Here is an 18,188-nt window from a genome sequence, read left to right on the forward strand (position 1 = left end):
AAACACCCTGTTGTAAGAGACATCAGCACAAACGTAACAATTTAATATACTGTGTACTTAAAGTTGACTGGTAATGTGAAAATTTAATTTAAAACATTAACCGTCTGCATAAATCAAATAAATTTCTAAATTTCCAAAGTTGGTGAAAGCTCAAATTTCTTATAACAATTATTTATTTCCTGATTTCCTGAAATCGGATTTTGTACAGATTGTACAATAGTTTCTTTCCAATGTATTGAGCATTTTGTGCATGAAACCCGTGGACACATGAACTTGATACACGAGAATGAATTGGAAGAAACTTCGGTAAGTTTTGTGTCAAGGGTCAAATTTGAAAGCATGTCACAAAATAATTGTTTATTTGTTGCCCTATACGAAATACAAGATACTTGATTAATTTAATAAAAAATACGAATACTACAGAAGTACTTTTCTGAAACTATATTTTTGACTATCTTCTCAAGCCCTTTTATCAAGTAATAATGCATATTTCCAATTTGCCTCTCAATGCAATAATATAAGAAAATTTTGTTTTAAGCAATACAAATGTAAATTTAAATCAATCAAAATGCATTGTGCAATCATGTGCTCGATTGGGTGCTTGAATTGTAATTAATTGGTGAGTGACAGATTCAATTATAGTGGTTAATTACTCACGTCTCGTCAAGAACCTCGGGACTCATATATCGTTTTGTTCCAACTCTCGGATTAGATCCAATATCTAATTCATCGGTGGATTGGAAGTGAGTTACAGCTAACCCAAAATCGGCTAGGCAACAGGTACCATTGTTTTTCACTAATATATTTTTGCTTTTAATGTCTCTATGTGCTATTGCTGGTTTTCCCTAAAAATCATGTTAATTCTCAATACGTAACAAGTAACTATTACAATACTTAACATACTATCCACTGCACCAGCACTCAAGATTACACTGTCTGACGTACGCTTCGATAACCAAGGTATCGTCTTCAGTGACTGAAGGTAAACTGGTTTATTGTGAGTATTGGTGTAATGGTAGTTGAAACAATGTGTTCAGAATAAAATTCCAACATAATAATTGCCATTATCTGTCATAAATCTAAGCAAACAATGATATGGAAACAGAAGAAGAGAAATAATAGCCGGTATGTTAAGGAGGAATAAAAAGAGGAAGACCATAGAAAGAAATTGTTGGAAATAATGCTAGAATATATGAGAAATATAGATTCAAATTTGGACAGAAATTCTATTTTTGACAAAATTACTGAAATAAAATTTATACTGAACTTTATTCCATACAAAGACACTGAACACAACTTAACTTGCAATGAAAAGTATAAAAAAATTTTAAGTGGATTTATAATTAAGAAAACTATTCAAAACAACTTTGAAAATAATTATTTCTCGTCAAAACGATAATATCATATTAAAACCAAACAATAAATAGCAATATTTTCTAAGCATGAATACCAGTGTTTCCAATAAAACTGATTTCTTAGGAAACTACTAAACATGAAAAAATACACCAAGCTGACTATTGAATTTAGATAGATGTGGAATTCCCTGGAAGTAGTGCTAATTATCCCTTTATCTTGGGAGCTACTAATGTAAGGTTACTCAAGTTAGAAATTTTCTCATAAAAATAATAATGTTAATATTTCACTTAAAAGAGTTTCAATCCGCAAAGTATTACATACCTGTGTTCCAAATATTTCAGTATGTAAATGTACAAGACCATTAGCTACAGATAGACACAGCCTCATTAGTTGCTGATGAGATAAAGAAGTATGATTAAGATAATCATAGAGACTACCTAAAGAATGATAGTGTGTAATGAGCCATAATTGAGTACACGAATTGCGTGATGTCATATCAGATCCTATGTAACCTAATATGTTCTCATGTCGAAGTAGTATTGTGCTAAAACATGAAACCAAAAAATTACGAGATTAGTATTACAATAATGTATTTACAGATCCGCTAGGTATTTAGACTTTTGCAATACCACCAGATGCTAACCGTATTCTGGACAGCACACAATTCTATTCTATTTCACTTCCTAATTCACCCTTACTGCTTATTTTATTTGTTATTAGTAAAAGATTGTTGTTTTTATAGGTTAAAATAAAATATAAATTAACGAAAAAATAAATGTATGGTGGTTATTAACCCCTAAGATCATACAAAGCTGAATCGACGCGAGGACAAGGTTGATAGAAACCAAAATTATATATTGTTAAACATTTAAAAGTTAGTTAAGGAGTTTATGTGAACAAAATATCTGTATAATTGAACAGAAGCGTGAATTGTTTACTACTAGTCTCAGATAAATAGAGACCATGAAAGAAAATATATATAGACAATTATAAATCACATAAAATATTACTTTACAGTAGTATATAGAATTGTTTATAGAAGTGATGTTGATATAAATTGTATTTAGTGTAAATATAAACCCAATGATGTAAGCGTTATCCCTCAACATAACCATACACAACAAATGAATTTATTTGAAATAAAATCATATATTTATTCCACAATATATTAGGAATACCTTTCATGATATTTAAATAATCTTCGCATATTATTTTGGAATGTTTCTAACACAGAAATGCTGAACACTTTTCACACGATTTCACGTTTTTCACTGCTTACACTAACCTCTTGGTCGCTTTCTATTGGGCACTGCAACTGAAGATGTAGCAGTCTCTTCAACGTCTTCAACAGATCTTTTCTGATAACGAAGGCTTAGAGAAGCTTTCACATCAACGGTAAGGTTTTTTCATCACATATTGAACCAGTTTTTAGGATTTCAGAGACAAATATTTCTTCGATGAGGATTTTTTGTTAGTAGCCCTGAAGTAAACAATATCTGTGTGTTGATCCCAGCTACGTTCATTATATGATCAAAATCATCATTGATTATTCTAGATGAATAGCCAATATATTTTTCCTCAGGTGCCCAGGAATGTAATTTTCTTTGCTAAAAGATTCTCAACTAAGTTGACACTTGAATATCAACGACAGTTGGCAACTTTCCCTTCATTGTTAACTGTTCATTGAACGACTGAGGTTTACTTTTACGCTTTTATTGTAGAGGATTAATACTAGTTAAAATAACTTGAACACAAAAGTCGGCGGAAATTTCCATTTCCTATAATAATGAAAGCACCTGTCTGCTGTCCAACGACAGGCGTAGCACCTGGCGAAAGGATAATAATTTAAATTAGAGGACTTGTATTCCACTAATTTTCCATAAAACATAATATCAAATCAATATAAGTAAGTATTTAAAATTATTGGTTGATATTAATTTTGAGTAAAACAATCTTACCTATAAATTTCTGTTTCTCTAGACCAACTCGCTTCATCTCTTGAGAAAAATATTTTAACAGCAATATTTTCTCCATGCCACAATCCTTTCCACACTTCTCCATATCTCCCTTTACCGATACACTCCACTAATGATATCTGTTTAGCCAAGGTTCTTTGTATTAAGAGTGGTAAACCTGAACCACTTCCAGATGTCATGGATTGTTCTAAATATTCTCTTAAAGTACTATCTCCAGCAGCTGTAGCTCTCAATAGTTCATCGGTAGCATAATATGTGTCTGGGTCATCTCTATTTTCATTACACATTCTATAAAACCAAATTATTTAATTGTCAATTGTATTTTTATTTATATATAAATGGATTTTGAAAAATTTAATGAATTTTTAGAAATTTTTTTAAATTATTCTCTTTATTACATAGTAAGTACACTGTAGATGAAGTGAATTTCATCATTATTCTTTAAAATTATTGAATAGAATGGTGTATAAATAGTATTTGGTATGTAATATAAACTTGCAAGTGTAGAAATCGATCCACAATAAAATTTCGGCAACTGCGTTTGATGCATTCTCAGTATGAGCTTGTAATTAGAAATAGTAGTATGTTCAGTTTGTTTTCTATAAGGAACGAGGTATGTTACTTTAAGGTTGGTTTGATCTGTAAGAAGTTACTTTGTAAAAAATTAAGCATAGGGACACTTATTAGGATTTATAGTATCAGTTTAGCTATCAAATATTTATTCAATTTTATTTTTGATTACTAATTCATTGAATGGCCGAAAACGAATCAACAAATATCAAATAAACATTTAGTGGCTACAATTGGAACACTTTGCCGTTTAAGTTATTTCAACGTGAATATCCACAAATTTATTTAAAATATTTAGAACGAATGAATTGACAGAGCTCGATCATTAATCGCCAAAGAAAAAATTAGACATTGGTTCAATAAACACTTGATCTACTAGAAAATGACCAAGATGTTCTAGAACACCCGTCATTCTATTTATGTCCCAGAGGTGAACTAGTTCTGGCTGAGAAAGATCGCCGCATGTACCGGGTGTCCCAATAAGAATGGCTATCGGCCATATCTCGGGAACCATTTATAGTACAGATTTGGGAAAAAAAATTTATAACAAAAGTAACCTCGAGAAAAACCTGGAAATTATTTCCAGAGTTGTAGGTCCACCGCTAGAGGGCGTAATTAAATACCAAAAATTGTAAAATGAATAATTTACAAATTTTCCTAATTAAGATGCATTTAAACTATGATTATCGATTTTTCAAGAAATTCAGTGTATATTTGATTTTACAAGTTTTAGTCTATCTCTTAAAATAAGAGGTGGGGGGAAACGGGAACTTCATTATGAAAAAACGCATGTAAGTCCAGTTCTACTTAACCTATCTATGCAAACTTAGTCTTTTTGAAGAGAGCTCCTTTCTACCAATGTAAGAGTTATAATTTCGAAACCACCTAATGAGTAACGTATACGCTAGAGGGCGCTATTTATTTATGTTTTCAAATTTAGCTACTCGTAGGTCTTTGTTGTTTCAGCACGATGTGTGTCCGGCGTATTTCTCCAGACAAGTTAGAGAATTTTTAGATAATGCTTACCCTGATAGGTGAATAGGACCTTGTTTGTGCAATTAGACCCACTACTATTCAGAGAATTTCGAGAGCAGAAATTGAGACTGCTGTTCAATCTACTCTTCAAAGAATAAACGCTTGTATCGAAAATGATGGGCGAGAATTTGAGCATTTAGGTCGTTACTAGTGAGGTACCTTAAGTTATATTTCCATTTTAACTTCCATAACGCAGTTTCCCGGTGACAGTATAAGTAATATTGACATAATAATTGGAACTATTATTAATAGAACAAGGAAAGACAATTTTGAGCAGTCAAAAAATGTGATAGAACATTTATGGGATGAGCTAAAAAATTAGACTTCCTACCCCAAACTCGATCCCAAAACTTATTGTTGCAGTTAAAGAATGGCTAACATCCCACAAGAAACAATAGCTAACTTGATTAGATCTATGCCTAGTGGTATGAGAGATGTTATTAGGACAAGAGGAGGTCATCCCTATTATTAAGAAATTAAGGTTAAGTTTTAAATTATTAATAATCTTATTTATGTTAATTATAAAAAAGCTTAATTTGCTTAATGTATTAATTTCACATAGGAAGTCGAAATAAGTTTTAATAAATTTATATTTACATTAAAGCATATTAAATTGTTTTTAAAATAGCATATTTTTTAACTGATCAATATTTAAAAAATATATATAACTAAAGTCAAAAGTTTACAGTGGGCCGATTTCTATGAACACAAGAGTACAAATAAATCTATAGTCAGTGCAAACAAACCGTTTGGTTCCATTACAAATATACATTATGCCATTTTGGAGGGCAAGTTCCAGACCCAGTTCATAATTTGTTGCTATTTGGTACCAAATTTCTTACTTGATGATTGATTTTGTTGTTCCAGCCTTTCCCAATAAATGAGTGGTCCCCTACCATAATATTAACTTAAGGTAACCAATTGTAAGGTCTCGTTAACGGAGGGAGCTAGCGAAAAGAGCCTGCTGTCATATTTTGTTGCTAATTTGTTGCTTTAAGATGGTATGATATATGATATTTTTATGGAAATACCTCCCGGTCATTTAACTTGATAACTATTCTTTTGGATTATTTGCAGTATTAAGTTATGGTAGCAAACTGCAATATCTCGGATGAGCTGGAAATATTAATTGGGTGGCATATTTTATTGCTTTACAATGGTATAAGAAAAAACCTCCAAAAAGTCCCCTATCCGCCAAACCAGCCTCTTACTCCTGTGATATTAAGCTGTAGCAGCCATTTGCTTTAACTGATAATGTGATATGTGATAAGGTGTCAATCATTGGTATTACTTATCCATTACTGGTGTGTCAACAACTGAATAATAGGTGTCAATTATTGGATTTCCAAAAAAACACTTAAATACCATAAGAGATTCTAATTGTAACAATTATCGGTGCCTTTACCTTATGCTATTTTTCAAGTTGTGTTAGTTCACTTTCTCCTAACATGTTTTTTGCTCATCATGTATCTGGAATTCCTAGTCTATATCTGTAGTCTAGCTAATTTGTTCTTATCCAGCTTCCTAATACGACCTTTACCTTTCCAAAAATTATCCTTAGCATTATCCTTCCTCATCTGTATTTATTGTCTTCTTATTGTAAATTTTTGATTTACTTTTTACCTTTTTAAGTGGCTGGTTAAGGTTCTGGTCTCACGTTCCTCCATTTCATCCACTATTTTCTGTCTTCTACCATTTTCCAATATTATTTGATGTATTGCCTATGTTTGCCCAGTCAATACATTGATTTTTAATAGTGTTTATTTATATCTCTTTTGCCTTATTTGAGAAAATCATTTGTTATTCTCTTCATTAAAAGTTGGTTTAGTTATTGTTAATGCTAACTAATTAACCTCTTAACTTGTATGATCGAGTTAACTTGAGCAGTGCTGTATTTTATGCTGCTTTAATTTTTCTCACTCGAATGTAATTGGAAAAAATAATTTGAAAGCAAAGAAAAAAACCGTTTTATCAATATTTATCATAAACAAGGGATTGTGAGCTACAACGTTTATTTATTAAAGAGTTAAATATAGCCTTTTTTTGGAATAAAAGCACAGTATACCAAAATTGACTTTTTTGGGGTTTTTGAGAAAAAGCTGCATTGAGGGGTTAATGTTAAAATTGCATTATAATGATTAAGTAATTTCTCCTATTGACCATGTCCAATGAATGTTAATTGAACATTATTCATAACTTTCTTAAAAAGAATACAATTACAATAACAGTTACCTCTCATAAGTATAATATCAAATACTATGACTGAACTTACCTGTTTCTATAATATCTTCTCATAAAATAAAGAATAATAATACCAATAGTACCAAACAAGACCAAAGGTCCCAAAATAGCCGCAAATATTTTCAGTCCGTAAAATATTGATTCTTTGTATTGATTACTTTCTTCAACCACTGGAGGTAATTCAGGAAACTCTCCGTCATTGCAAAAATCTCCTATACAACAATCTATTTTGAATTGCCCACTTGCGTGTCGTTTGTGTTGGACTGTTATCGAACCAGCTCTACAATAAAGAGGAAGCTGTTCTTGCAAGATAGTACACCCTCTTGTAATACTTTCTTCTCCATTACTTTCCCTAACACGGGACTTCCAGCACTGAACAGCATTTTGGCAAATGGTGGGTTTAGAACAATCTGGTGGTTCACAAGAGTGGCACTTATAACGTTTAACATTTGTATTTTGTAAGGAATTTGGATTATGTTGTTTAGTAATGAGATCAGGAGGAGGAGGTTCACCAGGATCATTTATATTAATTAGGTCATAATCATCTTCTGAATCTTCCCTTAGTTCTGGTTGTCTTTGAACCTCTCCTAAAATAGGTATGAATTTTTCAGTAGTACCAAAAATAAAATGTGTATGTATAAACTTCGGAAATGATATAGAGTAAACTACACACTTCAATATGATTAACATTTGACTTTTAATTTATGAAAAAAATTACGTTTCAAGCTGTTTTTTAACTGCAGAAGTAATCAAAATACCAATTAAAGCTTGTGATTCAACGAGTATACTTAAAATGATAGTATGCAGTTATAGAAAAGTAATGGTAAATAGTAGAAAAAATTATTATTATTATTATTAATACAAGCTTTTGAACAAACTGCAAAACAAGTAGAATTTATTTAGCAGTAACAGTTGTACACGGTAGGAACTACACACTATTTCTAGTTTAGTATATTGAATACATTAAGTGGAAAATAGAGTTAGCTAATGCAAAAAACTAAGGACATTTCAATTTCCATATATATTAGAAGCAAAACAAGTTGTTTAATGGTTATTTGGTTTCTAAGAACCAAGTTAGTATTGAAACTATTAGAAGATCATTATATATTGTAAAGTGATTGAATTAAGGCAATATTTAAAGCCGTATATTTTTTGTTTACCTGTAGCTTGATGTATAATTAAAACAATAAACAAATAACTGGCTATATTCTTAGCAGCCATGATCCATTTGTGACATAAATGACAGATTTAGATCGGTTCACTTCTACCAATATTAAAATCTGCTCTAAAATATATGTACCGAAAATATTGTACATTATTTATGAAAAAATAACTGCGGAAATCGAGAAAAACATGCAATACTATCTAGTTTTTATTTTTAAAAATGTGAGGATAAATAGTATTGAATTTTATTTTCGTTTTCATAAATTTCCATTTTACAAGCTTCATATGTAACCATAGATGACGCTGTGAATGTAGCAAATGAAATAAGTTTCCCTTTGTCATATGTGACACAAAATACATCAGCTTCACGTGTGTTTATTGGAAGTTGGGTTATGTGTACAACAAAGTTAAAAAAGTAAAATATCTATTGTAAAATGATAAAAACGCTAAAGAAATATGATACCATCATAAGGACTATCGAAGAGGACGAAGAAGTGGAGGATTTGTCTGAAAATAGTGATGAAGAAGTCGAGGTAAAATCCTATAATTTGATACCATCAAAAGCTTAATTTATGTAATCAAAATTATAACTAAATTAAAAAACTTTCTTGGTGGTAATACAATTCCTTGTATAGATCCTTTTCGTCATAAAAATGTGGAAAGCTCCAGACACTGTCTATCATGTTCCATCTTCTAAAGGACATTGCTGACTTCAGGCAATGCTTTTTCTTATTTTTATAATAAAACTGAGAACTAGTTGAGGAACTCATAGTTTAATTCTAATTTAAATGTACTGTTAATTTTCTGCATGTACTACAAGTACCATTTCAGTGTCTTTCAACTAGTAATTTAATTTGTTAGTTTAATTTTTAATTTTGACTGCATAAACCAAGCTTAATATGAAACTTTTCCATATATTCTATCACATTGTAATCATTAGTTTATATAAGAATTGGTATCAATATGAATATTTCATAGGAATTTCATACATGAAAGGATATAACTTATATTTCAGATTTTTTAAAATTTTTTCTTCCTAGGAAGATGGCACTGGACCGAGCCAAAAGGCCAGACAAATGTTTTATGTATTGCTAGTGTTTTTTTTAAATTATATTATCACTTGTTAGTATTTTATACATGAATTTGTTACCTTACATTTGATAGTACAGTATTGTTAGTGTTTAGTTACCAATTCAGATGTATATTTTTTCCCATTTTTTCATCTAACCATTATTCATTTTTTTCACAATTGTTTCAAATTTTTTATTATTCTTATTTGTCTTTCACATTATTTTTTTTCTAATTATTTTTCATTTCTCGTTTATTACATTTTTTGATTCTTTATTTTTTGTTCCTAGTATAACTGTCTTCTGCAATTGATATTGGAAGAATTATACATTGCCTGGTGCTTTTACTATACTATATAATATTATTTGTCCCATTTTAGTTCCAACCATCTAAACAAAAAACTAGAAGCAAAGATGACTTTGACACAGATTTTAACTTTGTCAGCTCAACTGAGGAATATAACAAAGATACATGGAATGATCTCACTAAATATATCAAGAGAAAAGCAAAACAGAAAACTGATGACAAAATCAAAAAGGCTAGAGGTCCTCAGATTGCAGAAGAACCTGCAGATATGGGTGAAACTATCAATGATGCTGTAGAGTCTGATATATCTTTATCAGATGATGAACTGAAACCTGATAAAATAAAACATAAGGAAAAAAAGAAAAAGAAAAAAGTTAATGTGGAGAATGGAAATAACAATGAAACATTTTTTGAGGACGTTGAATTGAGTGTGGAAGATAATATTAGTTTCTATCAAATGAATTTGTCTAGGCCTCTACTAAAAGCTATTGCTGAAATGAAATTTGTACATCCCACGCCTATTCAGTCTGCTACTATCCCAGTGGCATTATTAGGTGAGAATTTTTTCATTTTAACATGGTGACCACAACACTGGAAAAGTCAGGGAATTTCTCTAAAAATCTGGAAAAACTGAAAATTTTCAATTAGGATTATTTAAAATTATTCAACTACTATAATTTTTTCGTTTGATTGAAAAATTGGCGCGCATGCAATTGCCATACCGTCTAGCGTACTTTTCATTGTACTATTCAGTACCATCTGTTTTATCTTTCGAAAATGTGTGCGTAAAAAATACCAGCTGATCATTGAGCGATTATTTTAAGTCAGATGATAAAAAACTAAATTGTTTGTGGTTAGATAATATTATGGCTACACCAGATGATTTTAAAGAATTGACCAAATACATAAAAGTTATTTTTACATTTTTTCATGGTAACTCATCTCTTGAACGAGGATTTTCTATGAATAAAGACTGCTTAATTGAAAATCTTCAAGAAGATTTGCTCATCGCCTAAAGATTAATTTATGATAAATTGAGAAATGTTGGCATTGAAAATATTGAAATATCGAATAGTCTGATTCAGTCGATTAAGAATTCAAGAAGCCATTATGAAGAAAAATTTTAAAAAAATGAATAAAGATAAAGAATTAGATGACTTTGATAATAAGAATAAATATTCAAAGAAACAGCAATTGAAAAATTTTTTAGAAAAAAAGAAAGCTCTTGTCGAAACTAGTCATCGAGATATTTCATCCATAGATGATGAAAATGAATAATTATAATAATAGTATTATAAAGAAAAGAGTATATATGTATCACATATGCTATTTCGTTTTTTTGTGCTAAAAGTGTTAATTTTTCATATTTTTTTAATAAATATAAGTAAAATAGAAGGTAATTTCTTATTTACTACACTTCTTCTAAGTAATATTCTTTAAATACAGTTATCTATTAATCATACTTATCGAATATTTTCTAAACTAAACTAAACAGTTTTAAAATTAGATCTGGAAAAGTCAGGGACTTTTATTTTAAAAACTCTGTGGTCACCATGTTTAATAAAATTTATAGCAAATATTCTGTTAGAACAATTTTTCCAATTTTTTTTATTATAAATGTGCTTAAAAATGATGCTAGACCTGAACTTGATGCAAAAAGTTCGGAAGTGACTAGGTGCCGTGAAAATAATACTGTGACATAAAAAAATTGTCTAATGCAACGCCTCGTTTCTGAGTTATAGGCCTTCAAAGTTGCCAAATCAGAACTTCTACATAAGTATATTTTCTAAATTATACATTTGAACATTATGAATTTTTAATGAAGTGTGTTTGACGTCCTAATGCCAAGGGCGGCTTATGTCCAATAGTTGAAAAATTCGTAACTTTTACTTTGGAGCCACACTAACGAGAAATGCCATTAATTATCGCGATAATGGACGTTAACCGTAGGTGTAGCCACGACTTAACGTGATAATTTAACAACGGCATTAACATTGCCGTTTGTCGTTAGGCCATAGCTCAAGTGGCGGTACATCAAAGAAATTAACGCAAGAATTAATACCATATAGCGGCCACACTACGTATTGACAGTGTGCGTGTTTGTCAGATCGCACATGTTCGTCTTTGAATTACGTACAAAAAACTATGGAGTGGAGTAACAAGAAAGTAATTGCGTTTCTCGAGATTCTACAAACAGAACTATGTTTATGGGATCTACAACTCGAAAAGTTTCAAGAATCCTGGAATGCAAAGTGATGCTTGGTGACGAATAATGGAATGATTACCTTTTAAAACAACTATTGAAGAAATGAAAAAGAAATTTAAACAGAATTAAAAAGTCTTTATAATAAAAATTTACACTCATGAAATACAGAGCTCTGTCAACGTCCATCTTGCTTGAATTCAACTAAAATTAAAGCAGTTTCTACCGCCAATGATGGGCATTCATGTTGAGTGTAGCCACCCACTTTAGCGGGTAAAAAAATCATCGCGCTAATGGGCATTGACGTTTGCCGCTATTGTGGCCCCAGCATTACAGGGACAACCTGTACAATCTAAAGATAGCTAAAATGATTTTTTCAATCGATTTTTTAACAAAAAATTATTCTTTATTTAACTCGATGAAATTTATGGTTTAGGAGGTATGTAGATTTTTAGATCTTTGTACATGACAAGGAACCGTTCGCCATAAAGAAACATTCTGAAGAAAATTATCATAAATTGTAATTATTTATTGAAAATACTTACGGGGGTATTAAAACACAATCAAATATTTCTAACTGAACTACATATTGTCGAACATCGTGTTATTTACATAAGAAAAAAATTGAAATATAGAAAAATTTAGTTGGTTAGCCTACAACTTATCAAATAGAAACAAAAAAATGTTCGAAGTGGGCATCTTACCCGGAGTCTACAGAGGATATTTAGAATGTTGTCTCACGAGACGATTATATAAATTCCCATAATTTACATTTACGGGCAGATGATAATCCTCACTGTACAATCCAAATAAAGAATCAACATCGATTTTGTGTAAATGTGGGGGCAGCAATAGTAGGTAATAATTTAGTTGGTCTATATTTTTTTGACTATTTCCTTCGAAAAATTTAAGCCAACCAAAAAGCTGTAATATTTTATGTTTACCTAGCAACGATCAAATTTCAGCGATAATACTGCACTAGTGCAAATTATCGATAATTTGCACTAGTGCCAAATTTTCGTCTAGGATTAATAAACATCATTTGGTTTTAATTTTATATTTTAAGAAAATGAACAATTATTGAAAATGCAATTAGAATATACAACTTTACTGGAGGCCGACGATGGTGTTTCTATGCTGCTTCCACCACTTCTTATTATAATTTAAAGAATAACAAATTTTAAACACAGAATTAAGTTTATTTTAAATTAAATTTTTCTCAGGAAATAGTCTGCCAAAATGCCCTCTCGTGCATGTCAAATTGTCTCATAATTTCTCAAAATTAAATTATCGACAATTTTACATGCACTCGGGACATTAATATTGATAATAACCTGAATGGTCAGCTATACTTAGAATGTCTCCAAATCGATTTCCCACCCATTTTATGTGATATTCCTCTTAAACATTCGCAGATACATGTGGTTCAAGCACGATGGAGATATTTTAAAAGCTTGGTATATGCAACACCGGTAAATACAATGAACGAAACTATAGATAGAATAACCCTCATATTGTGACGCTAAAAGCAGAATCTTAGAATGCTCTTCCAAGTTCAAGTAAATATCTTCCGTAAACTCCGGAACTGTGTAGATGTGCAAGGTGCCCACTTAAAACTTTTATTGTAGCTTTATTTTTATTTTATTCTACTTGAAATCAAGCTCCAAGTGTTTCACGACTTTTTTCAAAAAGTTATAACCTCAGCGGATATCTATGCTGGGTAATTTTCGTTGAAACACCTTATATATAAAAAGAGGTTTGATGTTATGCATAATTTTCGTTGAGACACCGTGTATATGTATTGGGGTATTAGGGTGTAGTATGTTCTAGAAATCAGTAGTGTTTCATCACTTTTTAGGAAGTTTTCACCTCAGCAGTGAATTAGGGTGGGCACTCTTCGTTGAGACACCGTTCCACTGCTTTCTTAAAAAATTATTGCAGTAGAAAAAGTGGATACCACTGTCTAGATCGTAAAAGGGGTGAAGCTACGTATAAAAGTATTCTCATTGAAATCAGTTCTAAATGTTACACCACTTTTTAGAAAGTCATTCTTGTCTTGTCTTGTCTCAGCGTTGTTTTGTTGGCCTGTTTTATTTTTGTTGCGTTCGATTTGCATAATCTGTATTATTATACTCCTGATAAACCTGAGTTTTGTATCTGTCTTCGGCTTGTTTTTTCTACCGATCAATCTGTACAGTATTGCTCTGGCTTGTCTCACTCTGTATTTTTCACGTGTTCGCTGAGAGTAAGACCTTAATCCAATGTTACGCCTAGGTATTTGGCCTTTTTGTCCACTGGATTACTTCGTCGTTGATTTTTGATTTCTCGTTCTTTTCTTGTAAAGAACGGCTTTTGTCGCTTTACCATGTTTTACACCATTTATGTATTTCGTTAACAGCCTTTTGGAGTCTTTTCGTGATGTGTTTCACCTCGTTGCTACTGCGGTATCGTCCGCATATAGCGCTGTCATGGTGTTCTCCTTTTTTTGGATGTTCGCTGTGTATAAGTTATACAACATCGGTGATAGCACAGCTCCTTGCGGTACTTCCGCCTGCTGCTTTCTGACTTCTTCCGATTTCTTTTTTTACAACCTTCACCTGAAACTTCCTCTCTTTGAAGTAAGTGCTCAGAAGCTAGCCCTCGTGCCATAATCGATCGAAATCTTTGCTTATGTCTAGAAAGATTACTCCTGTGGACTCTTTCTGGTTGAAACCTTGAGTAGCATATTCTACTAGTATCAAGATTTACTATTCAATGCTGTTTCTCCTAAAGCTTAAACTATCTACTAACACTTATCTAATTTATTTAAATTCATCGTTTGATTTTCTTATTACTATTTCGCTGTCTTCACTTTGACACGAAATTATTTACTGACTACTACGGCTGCTAGAGCCTAATTTAAATATTATTATCCCTTTCCAGATATTTTGTTTACTGGAAATCGCTAGTTTGCTGCAAACAAAAAATAATTTCTTGTTGGAAATTTTCTCTGCAAAACAGTCACAACATAATGTAGACATGTAACAAAAGATAGGTAAACAGATCTAACAAAAAGTACCCTACGCATTCGCCAAACTTTAACATGCATCAATATAATAGAACAGGGTCAGTTCCACGGGTTACTTCAGTGAGCGCGTATGTAACAATATGAATTCCTCTTCTTTCTTCTAAACGCATGTTCCTTCTTCGATATATTTACTCATTCTGGTTCTAACGTCCTCTCTCCACCTCTTTCGTGGTCGATCTCAATCCTGTGTTTCAATTGGATATTTATCTCTTGCTATTTTTACCAGTCCATTGTTTTTCCGTTGTAATACTCATTCGTTAATGTTATCTACGTCACGTCATCTGATGTTTCCGCTTCTTTCTCTTCTAGTAGTGTTTTTTTCCGAGATTCGTCTGAGAAGTATGGGAAAATTACTCATGTAAACTCTTTCTGGTTGAAACTTTGAGCAGTATATTCTACTATTATCAAGATTTACAGTTCGGTGCTGCGGTTTCTCCTAAAGCCGATCTGTTCTAAATTATTCTCTAACATTTATTAGTAAACACTTATCTAATTTATTTAAATTCATTGTTTGATTTACTTATTAGTATTCCGCTGTGTTCACTCTAACATAAAATTACTGCAACGGCTGCTGAAGCCTCATTTAAATATTAAATAATTTCAGTAGATAGGGTGGATACTGCTGTCTAGATGGAAAAAGAGGTGATGCTACGTATAAAAGTATTTTCCTTGAAATCAGTTTTAAGTGTTCCACCACTTTTTAGAAAGTTATCTATTTAACTATTTAGCATGAATACTTTTTGTTGGGGCACAGTGTATATGGGTGGAAAGATGCCTTTACATAATCAATAATATGGTAAAATGTGTTTTTCTTGAAATCACTCTCGAAGTGTTTCACCATTTCTTTCGAAAGTTATGAATTCAGCTGTTATTAAGAGTAGGTACCTTTCATTGGACCACCATGTATATGATTGTGATTAATTTCGTTGTTTTTTTTTTATTTTCAGGTAGAGATATATGTGGTTGCGCTGCAACGGGTACAGGAAAAACAGCCGCTTACATGTTACCAACTCTAGAACGACTTCTTTACAGGCCATCTGATGGCACTCCAGTAATAAGAGTGTTAGTCCTAGTACCAACTAGGGAATTGGGTGTTCAAGTATACCAAGTAACTAAGCAAATATGTCAGTTTACTGACATACAGGTTGGCTTAGCTGTGGGAGGTCTCGACCTTAAAACCCAAGAAAATATTTTGAGAAAAAGTCCCGACATAGTTATAGCAACACCTGGTAGATTAATAGATCATTTAAAGAGTACCCCGACGTTCAGTTTGGATTCGATAGAAGTACTTATTTTAGATGAAGCGGATCGTATGTTGGACGAATATTTTGCCGAACAAATGAATGAAATTATCAAACAGTGTTCCAGAAAGAGGCAGACGATGTTGTTTTCTGCCACTATGACAGAAGAAGTAGAAAGTTTAGCAGCGGTGTCTCTTAGTAAACCCGTTAGATTATTCGTCGATAGCAATAGAGACGTGGCTTTCAATTTGAGGCAAGAGTTTATAAGAATTAGATCCGATAAAGAAACTGATAGAGAACCGATACTAGCAGCTCTTGTTTGTAGAACATTCCGGGAACATTGTATGGTGTTTGTTCAAACTAAGAAACAAGCGCACCGTTTGCATATACTCTTGGGTCTATTAGGACTTAAAGTGGCTGAATTACACGGTAATTTAACGCAGCCCCAACGATTAGAAAATTTAGAAAGATTTAAAAATAAACAAGTTGACGTTTTGATAGCAACTGACGTAGCTGCTCGAGGTCTTGATATTTCAGGAGTTCAAACGGTTATAAATTTCGTTATGCCCGCTACCGTTGAGCATTATATCCATAGGGTTGGTAGAACTGCTAGAGCAGGAAGGGCGGGTGTATCCGTAAGTTTGGCTGGAGAAAAGGAAAGAAAAATGGTGAAAGAGGTGATCAAACGTGCGAAAAATCCAGTAAAAAGCAGAGTAATTCCACCTGATATTCTAGAAAAATATAGAACAAAAATTCAATCGCTAGAAAATGAAATAAATAAAATTTTACAAGAGGAATATCAGGAGAGGTTGTTGAGTAAAACTGAAAATCAAGCGAATCGGGCTGAAAAATTATTGAAAGGTGAAAAACAGGAAGTACGTCCGTGGTTCCAAACGAAAAAACAAAGAAAAGAAGAAAAACAAAAACTCAGTTTGAAAAATGTGACCGACAAAAATAAGATTAAAAAGAAAGGAAAAAACAAAAACGATTCTGAAGATAGAATAAACAATGAACTGAATAAAGTAGCGCTAGTTCAGGCGAGATTGGCGAAAAGAAAACAAAAACAAAAGAAAATTAATACAGTTAGAGATGAAAGTTTCCAGAGTAATGGAAACGTGGGGAAAAAAAGGAAATCTCATTTCTCCGATTTGGTAGATACTTCAAACAAGAAAGTTAAAAAGCTGCGTTACGAAAGTAATTTCCAACAAAAAATGAAGAAAAAAGGAAAGGATAATAAAACAGGAAAGAAAGGCAAAGTATTTGGAAAAGCTGCACAAAAAAGGAAACGATAATATATTAAGAAAAACATAATTTGTATATTTGTAATAAAAATTTTTGTTCAAAGTTTGTAATTATTTTGATACCTACACCAACGCTACACCAATTACATTATCTGGTCCTTCGAGCCGGATATGACCTAACATCCCATGGAAGACTCGAAATATCAGATAATATAATAGCATTGAGATAGGGGTAATGTGTTTTAGTAATTAAGTTAGAATTTCTGGAACAGTTGGCGATATCCATACTGAACATACTGTTTACACTACCACTACACGAAAACTCAAAATTACACAGTCTAGGGCGCGTTTCGTTAACCATATTATCATCTTCAGAGATTGAATGTAAACTAAAATCTAATAACTTGACTTACCTGTTTTATACTAAATTTTTCCACTAATAAATCTTCTCCCGCGAAAATTAATTCAATGAGAAAGATACTGAATGGCACTTTCAATATATCCAATCAATTCTCCATCGCCTGTAACAGCAAAACCTAAACAACTCCATCTCTTTTCTGTTAAAAGCCTGAGAAGAAAGGTTTTCTACAATGTTGATAGACTTAAAAAAAACTTTCTTGGAGATATATATATATATATATATATATATATATATATATATATATATATATATATATATATTTGTATATAATATAATATATTTGTATATAATATATATAA

At 31.7% G+C, this 18,188-nt stretch overlaps 2 protein-coding genes across 3 annotated transcripts in view; one reads left to right on the forward strand and one right to left on the reverse strand.

Moving 5' to 3' along the window:
- Window positions 1–8,512, reverse strand: part of LOC130894374 (activin receptor type-1) — a 33,265-nt gene extending 24,753 nt beyond the window's left edge. For both annotated transcript variants that reach the window (XM_057801153.1, XM_057801152.1), the window contains exons 1-5: window positions 8,339–8,512; window positions 7,210–7,765; window positions 3,315–3,620; window positions 1,678–1,900; window positions 658–845 (exon numbers count right to left, since the gene is read on the reverse strand). In XM_057801153.1, coding sequence (XP_057657136.1) covers window positions 658–845; window positions 1,678–1,900; window positions 3,315–3,620; window positions 7,210–7,765; window positions 8,339–8,399 — 1,334 coding nt within the window. In that variant the 5' untranslated portion in view covers window positions 8,400–8,512. The remainder of the gene's footprint in view (window positions 1–657; window positions 846–1,677; window positions 1,901–3,314; window positions 3,621–7,209; window positions 7,766–8,338) is intronic.
- A 155-nt stretch (window positions 8,513–8,667) lies between these two features.
- On the forward strand, window positions 8,668–17,571 carry LOC130894373 (probable ATP-dependent RNA helicase DDX27). Its single transcript, XM_057801150.1, has 3 exons — window positions 8,668–8,875; window positions 9,790–10,270; window positions 15,934–17,571. The coding sequence occupies exons 1-3, from the start codon at window positions 8,777–8,779 to the stop codon at window positions 17,517–17,519; spliced, it is 2,166 nt and encodes a 721-aa protein (XP_057657133.1). The 5' UTR covers window positions 8,668–8,776; the 3' UTR covers window positions 17,520–17,571.
- Window positions 17,572–18,188: the final 617 nt, after the last annotated feature.

The sequence above is a fragment of the Diorhabda carinulata genome, chromosome 5, assembly GCF_026250575.1.
Source record: "Diorhabda carinulata isolate Delta chromosome 5, icDioCari1.1, whole genome shotgun sequence".
Lineage (NCBI taxonomy): Eukaryota > Metazoa > Arthropoda > Insecta > Coleoptera > Chrysomelidae > Diorhabda > Diorhabda carinulata.

Bases quoted from the DNA above. Each gene is read 5' to 3' on its own strand.
- LOC130894373 (XM_057801150.1), top strand. From the start codon at position 8,777: ATGATAAAAACGCTAAAGAAATATGATACCATCATAAGGACTATCGAA. The intron at 8,876-9,789 runs GTAAAATCCTAT...GTCCCATTTTAG, and splicing joins ATAGTGATGAAGAAGTCGAG to TTCCAACCATCTAAACAAAA. The intron at 10,271-15,933 runs GTGAGAATTTTT...TTTTATTTTCAG, and splicing joins TATCCCAGTGGCATTATTAG to GTAGAGATATATGTGGTTGC.